The following is a 10,013-nucleotide window of genomic DNA, read 5'->3' as shown; positions in this document are numbered from 1 at the left end:
TTCTTCTTTTGATGTTTGGTAGACTTCACCAGTGATTTCTACTAAATTCTGGTTCTGTACTTTCTTTGTTGAGGGGTTTTTGATTACTGGTTCAATCTCTTTGTTATAGATGTGTTTAGATATTTTACTTCTTCTTGAGTCAGTTTTGGTGATTTGTGTGTTCCTAGAAATCTGTCCATTTCATTTAGGTTATCTATTTTGTTGGCAATAAAGCTTATTTTTGATGAATAAATTTGTTTATGGTTCAGCCATCCAAAATACCATGCAATTTATCTAATATTTATAAAACCTGAAATGTATGTTTTCTTGCAGTTACTCTTCTAAAGCAAAATGTATATAAAATTCCATAAGAGAATTAAACAAAATTTCCCCCCCAATAGTAAGAAACAAAAATCTTCTGATAAGAGTGTGACTGATAAATTTCACTTCTAAAAAGCATAAGCCTTCTTCACTTTTCTTTTTGTTAAAGTAAATGATTTCTCACATAAAAGGAAACTTCTTTTTCTACCTAGAAACAGGAGTGATGACAGAATGGACTCCTGAGCCACTGCCTGTGTTTGAATCCCTGCTCTGCCACTTATTTGCTATATAGAATCTTGGGGTTAAACTCTTCATGACCCGGGTTCCTCATCTGTAAAAAGGAGAATAATAACAGAACATATCTCATAAGGTTGCTGTGAAGATTAAGTGCATTAATACATGCAAAAACTTGGCTCCTAGTTCATAATAAACATTCAATAATTATAGGAAATATTATTATTTTTCATAAGGTGGTCATTAATTGGGGTTAAAATTAAGAGCAGCTAGACATCTCAGTGCAGAAGCTAACAGTAAAAGTCAAGGCAGCAATGTTAGATGATGCACACAAGGAAGGGCCATATTTTCCTTTAGATTTATAAGATCCCAGACTAGGAGAAGAATGAATGCTTTGGTGAATGCTCTGTCACTAGAAAAGAAATAGTTTTCTTTACTAGTACCCAGAAGAGCAGAGCCTACTGATGACAAAACTGCATTAGAGAGGCCCCTTCAGTGGGATAAAAAATCAAAGGGACTGTTCTATGAATCCCATAAAGGAAAGGAAGATCCTCAGAGAAAAGAATCAGTTCCTTTACTTTAAGGTGAGTCTGACTCCACTGCGGGCACAGGGAACAAGAGAGTGGATGATGAGTGGAGATGAGAAATGATCACAAGTGTAAGTACTTTCCTTCCAAATCACAGGTCTAAGCCGCCACAAGAAGGGATGATGTACTGACACATTTCTGCTTTTGAAAGTTTTGCTTTGTCTCTTATAGCTTTTCCTCTTCTTCTCTCCCTTACCCTAAATACATAAATATACTCTACCACTGATCCCTCCTTGTCAGGAAAGTAACTGAATTCATATCCACACTATAATGAATACATGAAATATTAATGTGTTTGTCACTATCACTGCTATTTTCTTAGTGGCCACACCAGTAAAATGCCCATGGAATTTATTTTGTGCACAGATGTACTAAGTTTTTTGGTTTCCTGTGTAGAAACATTTCACAAGCATTCAAAATCAGCTAAAAAAAGTTTCTTTTAATTTTTAAAGGAAGCAACTAAAATAAAGGCTACCCTGATATAAAATATAAAAACACATTAACCACAATATGGACTTTTAAAAGGTGGGAATTTAGTTTATACTCATTTTATATTAAGATATAAGTTAATGACTTATACCTTAAAGGATTTATCATAAAATGTTACTGCCCAGTGCATTTTTGCAAACAATAAATAATTCACTGAGAATATTAACATTCACATATGTAATTAAGAGTTTACAAATGTACAAAACTTTGGGTAATAAACCCTTTAAACTTATTTTTCAAACATTGAATAAGCCCCTTCCCCCCAAACTGTTTGATTATAAAGAAGCACAAAGGATTAACTAACTCTGGCAAAAGATAGCAAACAAGGCAGGGGAGGCAAATAGAGATCTAAGTACATAAGAATATCGAAACAGTTCTGTCAATATAAAAAGATAAAATCAAAACATTTTTAATGATATAAAAGAAAGCAAATTCACATGATTAAATGCTAATTAGGTGAAAGAACATTAGAGGGTATATAACATTTTCTCCACAAAATTTGCATATCTTAAATTTAATGCAAAACACCATGTTTCAATTCTAATTTAAGAATATCAATAACATGGAGTTCTTGGTGAATCTAGATGGAATGAACATTTAAATAGATCCCAAAGGTCATATCAAGTTTTAATTTGGTCTTTGTTGTTCTAACTCTTTAATATTTTTATTTATTCATTGGACTAAGCCGATTTTAGAAATATATCCACAAGCGAAGCATATATAATGCAGCTATTTCTGAAAACAACTAAATGCATAGTCTTTAGTAATATCATTAAAACAGTGGTTGTGGTTAAGTAAACAAATGAATAAAAATTACCATAATTCATGTATGATAAAGTTACAAAGCAAAACATTAGAAGTTTTATCTGGGGTATTTGCACTGTAATAAAAGAAATGTGGATAATATGAGCAAAATGTGCTTGATTATTAAAAGAAATGAAATTCCCGGTTAACACTGGGTTGTGTCAGGAGCAGTGCATTTGTCCTCATATTTTATATCAGGAACATACATTCACAATCCACCAGCTGCAGTTTTGATTTGCTAAGAAATAAAAATATTTAATCCTGGTTCTTCCTTGTTTTAACATCTTCCCTTAGAGACCAGGCACTTCGTGCCCCGGAATGTGGCCTTGCAAATTTACTAAAAACGTATCCATTGATAGTAGAACAATTATACTAAATTCATAAAGGAAGCGAGTATCTTCATTTAGAAAACAAAGCACTAAGTTATAACTTTACAGTCACAACGCAAGCCCCAGCTCTTCCTAGGCACAGTGGAGCAACCTAAAAAAAAAAAAAAAAGACACGTGTTGGGTTTGTGGGTAAAAACGTTGATAATACCACACCAGTCGGTGAAATACTGAAATAGTTCGTACTTGTTGGCAAAGAGCTGCTGCCCGAACTCTAAGGTGGCTCAGGTCTTAAACAAGACTCTTCCTCCTGATGCCAAAGCTTCATAGACTAAATTGTTTTGGGTATATAACATAATTATGTAGTATTTACTTCTCTTTAAAGGTGATTTTTAAAGACAGCACAGGAATTGTTCTACATGAAACCTATTTTGGCCAACATGATGCACAATGTGGATGTGAGGAAATGCTGAACACTTAGAGTAACTTTGTGACTAATATGGAGAAAATACCAAGTATTATCCTGAGAGGCCATGCAACAGAAGTGCTATCTCAGAGAGAGTACACAGAATATAACACATGCCCCGGGTCTGTCGACTCCAGAGGAGCCACTAACTTCACATTCACTGATGACCTTCTCAGCATGGCTGAAGGGTCTAAACCCATTCTACTGCTTTTTACCAGAGTGAATAAATAATAAATACTACCGATTGAACTCCTTAGGAGTGGAAACAAACCTGGTGAATAAACTCCATGACAGTGAGATAGAAGTATGAGGTGCTACGGGAAAGGTATAATCTTGACTTATGCATTAGGAGCAATTCTTAAATCTTTCACTTCTTGTCTTCTTCTTTTTTTTTTTTAAAGTACTCTAGACACTGGGCAATTCATAGCAGAGATAAGTGTGGACAAGGATAGTTTTAAACGAAGGACTACTTGGAGCCCAGTAAGAATCTATGCATTTGAGCTAACAGAATTAAGACATTAGCATTTGGGAGAGGGTGACTAATATAAAGTACTAAGAAAGTCTGTTTTGTGCTTATGTATGTGGGTGTATGTCATAAAGTATTTTTGTCAAATACATGATATCAAAGTGACTTTCTAGTCATTTTGACTCCTCCTCCCCAGACCAATGAGTGGATTTTAAGAATACATCTGACTTCAATTTTAAGAGAATTCTTGGTTGTTCTCCATCTGAATCAGTTGTTTTGATCACTGTTATATCTTTTTGAACAAATAACCTATTTTAAAACCATATCTACTTACAGTATTCTAGAAGTAACCTCTAGGTCATTCAAATCAAAATGTCTGTAATTAGCAGCTTTTCTCAAAACACTCAAGACACTAAGTCTCTACATTGTGAATAGCTGATGTTCAAAACACTCAAGACACTAAGTCTCTACATTGTGAATAGCTGATGTTGTCACGACAACCAGCTAGAAAGTTTAGCTTAGAGAATTTGTTAAATACAATGCAGTCATCTCCTGCTTTGGGTCAAGGCTGGTAGTGGGGTGGGTGATGGCTTAAGACTTAGTAATCACATTTCATTCCCTGTACAAATAAATGTCCTCTTGTCCATTTGTAGAAACATTGAATGGAAAACATTTATTTTTCAGATACTATGGTTGTAAATTCACATTTAGGAGCTTTAAAATCACTTATATGTAGAATCTAAAAAAATACAACAAACTAGCAAATATAACAAAAAAGAAAGAGACTCACAGATATAGAGAACAAATTATTGGTTACCAGTGGGGAGAGGGAAGGGGGAGGGGCAAAATAGGGCTAGGGGATTAAGAGGTACAAACTATTATGTGTAAAATAAGCTACAAAGATATATTGTACAACACAGGGTATATAGTCAATATTTTATAATATCTATAAATGGAGCATAACCTTTAAAATCGTGAATCACTATATTGTATACCTGTAACTTATAATATTGTACGTTGACTGTACTTCAATAAAAAAAATTTTTTTTTAAAGTAATGGAGATGGCATGTAAACCAAAGAGCGATGTGGTCACAGATTATTAATTTTGATACAGGGTGATTCAGCATAAGGTATTAATTATCTGTAACAGCAAGTCTGAAATACAGGCTAATAGGTTTCCTTATAACTGGCCTAAGGGCTTAAATAAAATACATCTCAGGAAAAGAGATTCTTCTATCTCTTCTTGGATTCCTTGGTTATCATTCACAATTACTTCTGCCATGGTAGGAGGCTGATGGTAGGTAATCTCGTAATTTCTATGAAATTTCTATGAAATCCTGTAGCTCTAACTCAAGTTCTCAAATTATGCCTTCTCGCCTTCACCAAGTGATCTCACTTAAGAAACAAGATCAAGGTCATAACAATCTAAGTCTCTTTTTCTATCCTTCTCTTCACTTGAAAACACTTTGTATCTTTCTACACTGATATTCTCATTTTTCCCTCCAGCTTTGGAGGATAAGATCTTTCCTCCAGTCTAAGGAGGACCTGCCTTTGCTCTCAATTCTGTTCCTGTCCTTCTTTCAGAAAAGTGCCCTTCAATTTTGCTTTCTCCTTCTAGCATCTGGAATCCTGTTCAACTCTCTTGTCTTCATCTCTATTGTGAAAAAGACCCTAGGCTCAAATTCTAACTCCACCATTTATCTGCTGTGTGACGTTGGGTCAGCTATTTAACCTCTCTGCCTCAGACTCCTTCATCCAACATAGTGAGGCAATAATAGTACTTTCCTTATAGGGTTGTTGGGAAGATTCTTTAATGTAAAGTACTTAGACCAGAGTTGGGTACATAATAAGTATTAACTTTCTATCATCATCATTATTTTAAAATTGTATGCCCCTCTATCTCCCACATTTACTTTTTTTTTTTTTTTTTTTGTGGTATGCGGGCCTCTCACTGTTGTGGCCTCTCCCGTTGCGGAGCACAGGCTCCGGACGCGCAGGCTCAGCGGCCATGGGTCACGGGCCCAGCCGCTCCGTGGCATGTGGGATCTTCCCAGACCGGGGCACAAACCCGTGTCCCCTGCATCGGCAGGCGGATTTACAACCACTGCGCCACCAGGGAAGCCCCCCACATTTACTTTTACTCTTCTCTTTACTTTTTACGCTGTGTGGTGGCTTCTGCTTCTATCATATTCTCAAAGGTCCTGACAACTTCATGAATGACAAAACTTCATTCTTCCTTACGCTGTTGAAATTCCCCTCTCCTTTTTTTTTAAAAAACATTTTATTTATTTATTTTTGGCTGCGCTATGCAGCATGTGGGATCTTAGTTCCTCCACCAGGGACTGAACCTGTGCTCCCTGCATTGGGAGCGCAGAATCTTAACCACTGGACTGCCAGGGAAGCCCCCCACCCCATCGCCTCTCTTTTAATGCTCTATTTCATTATCTACTAAGACATTCTCTGATCACTCTTTTGTTGTTTCCTTCAGAAGCTGCACCTCTCTATACAACCTAGTAAGTGTATAAATTAAAAATAAACAGGACTTGGTAATATCTCTTGGATCCATCTGTATATTTAACACCTCAAGCCTTATAACTGAAGTAACTTTATAAATGTTTTCCTTTCACCCAGGCTTCACTTACCCTGCCCCTAACCCAACTTACCCTGTCCCCAGCTGCTGACATGTGGACTTTCTATTACTGCATTGCTCTCTTGGTTAAAAGTCTCCACTGGTTTCTCATTACCAAACTCTTTAGGTTGACCATTGCGGACCTCCATCCTGACCCCAACCTTCCTCTCCAATAAGAACTCCTACTCTTCTCAAGCATGGAGCCTTATAACCCGCCACACTTCCTTAATAGAGCCTGCATACTTCTGCTTTAGTGACATTTCTTTCATGTTTTCTCACACAATTTCCTTTTTCCTCCTACCTTTTATTTTTTGGCCACGCTGCACAGCATGTGGGATCGTAGTTCCCTGACTAGGGAGCGAACCCTCACCCCCTGCAGTGGAAACAAGGAGTCTTAACCATTGGACTACCAGGGAAGCTCCTTCCTTCTATCTTTTTGAATTGGATCAATTCATTAAGGCTTAGATTAAATCCCACTTCTTCCTTACTGAAGCCCTCTCAACAGCCATTTTCTCTCTTCTCTTTGATTTCCTAGGCCATTCACTGCCTATACCATGGGACACTTCATACCAACTGCTCCACACTGTGGATCCTCCCTTTACGTGAGCAGATCTCACCTACCTAAGTAGTTAAGCTCTGGGACAGCAGGGATTCTCATAAGTATTGTTTTCTTGACAGTACTTACCACTGCTCCTTGTAAGTAGGAAAACCTTGGCTCAATTAAACATTTGAGTGCCTTTTATGTACCATATACTGAATTGGATGCCAGAGGCAGAAAATTCCTGATTCTGTTCTGGGTGATGATGGAAACAAAGATCTCAAAAGATCATTCTTAGAAGCGCTAGGCCCTCTCAGAAATAGACAAAGAGGGAATTTTTTCTGTTAACTTTGTCAGGTCAGGTTTCTTACTTGTTAATGTAATTTAGGATTGCCATCTCTACTAGGTTATAGCCAGACATTTGATCTGCTCCCAAATATCTGTGGCTTAAGTATTTAAAAATTATTGCTCATGTATGGGTAAGTGGTTCATTTGTTCCTGACTACTATCTTTGTTTTTAATTTTCCACAATCTCCCTCCCTTTATTACAGCCCTCTTGTGGTCCTATCAGCTCTATCAATGCTAGAACATCTCATCAATTTTCAGCAAGTAAATGGTGGCAGCTAACAATAATAATAATAACCAACTAATAAGAATTTCTTTGAGTACTAACTTATACTTTAAAGGTAATTTTGGATTTTAACTATACTATAAAATTAAATATTCCCTCTGTTTTTTATATTTAGTTAAAAGATGACTTTATCATGTTTATGCTATATATTTTGGACATAATTGAGAGGATTTGTTTTACCAAAACAATTGTTTGTTAACAAAAACAGTGTAAGTGTAATAATGAAAAATGAAATGCCATACCTGGGTCCACTCATTTGTCTGGGGATCATAAGCCTCCACTGTATTAAGGTAAGTCTGTCCATCATACCCTCCGACAGCATATAATTTATCACCAAGTAAACAGACTCCCACGGCATCTCTGCTGATGCTCATAGATGCCACTGCAGTCCACATATCCGTTTTAGGATCATATCTGAAAGAAAATTTTAGAACTGGAGCTGATATTGTTCTCATAGTATTTTACATAAAAATAGTTTCGTCATTTAATCTTATCTTATCTGCTATATAAAATACATTTGAACATATTTTAGAGAAAAATATCAATATTTTCCTGAAAACTTTTAACTTACAACATAATAGAATTATTTTGCAGATGCATAACACTTAAACTAGTCAAAAGAGCTAATGTAAATGTTGAAAACTGCTTTAAGGTTTCAGGTTGCCTACTGAAAATTTGAGGAAATCAATTCATGAAGCTCTATGTAAGATGACTTACAGCCTCAATCATTGCTAACTGTCCATTTTTGGAGCTTCTTGTTCCTTTCATGAAGTATGTTAATTAGAACTGCCCCAAATTGCTATCTAAGAGCAGACAGATCATGCTAAGATGACTTAACACTGCTTCCAATACTTCTTGTATCAATGAAGAATTTTTCACTGGATGCAGTCCTGTAGTGGGCCTGTAATTTATGGGGCAAAGTTTATAAAGACTTCTATATCCCTTTCCTGGATTACAACATGTAATAAGCATAGTCTGAATTATTTTCTCCCCAATACAGGTGAAATGTAGGTGTAACTACCATGCTCTCTCAGAAAACACCAACCAACTCTGCTTATTATTTCATAGAAAGCACTTGTTGTCATCAACAAAACCTTCATTTCACTTTTTATTCTTCTTCTAGTCACTTATAATTTATTGAATAATATACACACACACATTCATTAACTTCCCATTGCTCTTTAAAATCCAAATAAGGCCTCAAGACTCTGCATGATCTGCCCCAATGTCCCCCCACTCCTTTCCTGCCACTCTCTCCATCATTCTTTGTTCTCCAATGACAGTGGCCGCCTTCCAGTTTTCTGAATGAAACATATTCCTTCCTGCTTTGGAGTGTTCATACACACTCCTATTGACTCTACCTCCTAAAGCCCTTCAATTCTCCCCATTCCACTGACCATAGCAGTTGGGTGACTAAGCCACTGTCCAGAGCTTCCACTGACATTGGGCTCTTTACCTAGGCCCATATTTGAGTTTCGAACAAGGATGACTTGGTCAAGCTTTCAAGCCTTACTAGCCCTTTATTTTCTTTTAGTATTTCATACTACTTCATTTTATATCATAATATGTCAGGAATGTCCCTCTCCTTTTTGCTTCTTATTTGGCCTCCAGCCTGTAATTAATTCTCTGTGAATTCTGTCAAACCCCTTTTCTTATTAGGTACAATGTCCAGTACAAAATAGGTACACAATAAATGTTTGTCATATGATTCAATTAATAAATTGTATAATCAATTCTAAGGTCAGATTGAGAGAAGACTGAGTAGGCTCTTGGTGACAGACTGAGAGATGGCCTGAGCAGACCACCCAGTGTTTACAGAGCTCCTAAGGAACTGCCTTGCACATGGTGGATGCTCAATAAAGAGTTATCAATTCGTGTGGAAGTGTCAGAGGCTTAGGTTTGATTTTTTATTCCTAGTTTTCCTTCACAGGAAATTACCTCTCCACACAGTCTGAGAGTCTGGAAGTCAAGTTGGATGCAGGTGCATCATGGCCTCCGATGGCGTACAGCAATCCATTCCAGGTAGTGACTCCTACTCCCCCCCTCCTTTTTGACATTTGTGCACAGAGTGTCCATTTATTAGTATGAGGGTCAAAACATTCTACTGACTTGAGACAAGAACTGCCATCACGACCACCAACTGCATAAAGTCTGTAAAAACAACAAATGGGATGATAAATAAGAGATGGTGTTATTATTATGCATAAGACAGAGGTTATTCTTATGGTATTTCATTGAATTCAAGGTGCCTATCAATGATAAGAAATACTGTCAATTTATGTGCCATTAAGAAAGAAGATGGGACTTCCTTGGTGGTGCAGTGGTTAAGAATCTGCCTGCCAATGCAGGGGACATGGGTTCGATCCCTTCCAGGAAGATCCCACATGCCGCAGAGCACTAAGCCAGTGTGCCACAACTACTGAGCCTGTGCTCTAGAGCCCGCGAGCCAGAGGTACTGAGCCTGTGTGCCACAACTACTGAAGCCCACACGCCTAGAGCCCATGCTCTGCAACAAGAGAAGCCACTGCAATGAGAAGTCTGA

At 37.1% G+C, this 10,013-nt stretch overlaps 1 protein-coding gene across 3 annotated transcripts in view; it reads right to left on the bottom strand.

Annotated features, from left to right (window-relative positions):
* Window positions 1–2,837: 2,837 nt before the first annotated feature.
* Window positions 2,838–10,013, bottom strand: part of KLHL5 (kelch like family member 5) — a gene marked incomplete at both ends in the record, with an annotated part of 57,135 nt that continues 49,959 nt past the window's right edge. For all 3 annotated transcript variants that reach the window (XM_079715079.1, XM_079715077.1, XM_079715078.1), the window contains 3 exons: window positions 2,838–2,894; window positions 7,714–7,885; window positions 9,410–9,622. In XM_079715079.1, coding sequence (XP_079571205.1) covers window positions 2,838–2,894; window positions 7,714–7,885; window positions 9,410–9,622 — 442 coding nt within the window. The remainder of the gene's footprint in view (window positions 2,895–7,713; window positions 7,886–9,409; window positions 9,623–10,013) is intronic.

The sequence above is a fragment of the Hyperoodon ampullatus genome (assembly GCF_949752795.1).
Source record: "Hyperoodon ampullatus genome assembly, chromosome: 1".
NCBI lineage: Eukaryota > Metazoa > Chordata > Mammalia > Artiodactyla > Ziphiidae > Hyperoodon > Hyperoodon ampullatus.
The sequence above is the reverse complement of the archived record's forward strand: the minus strand, read 5'-3'. Positions and strand labels throughout refer to the sequence as shown.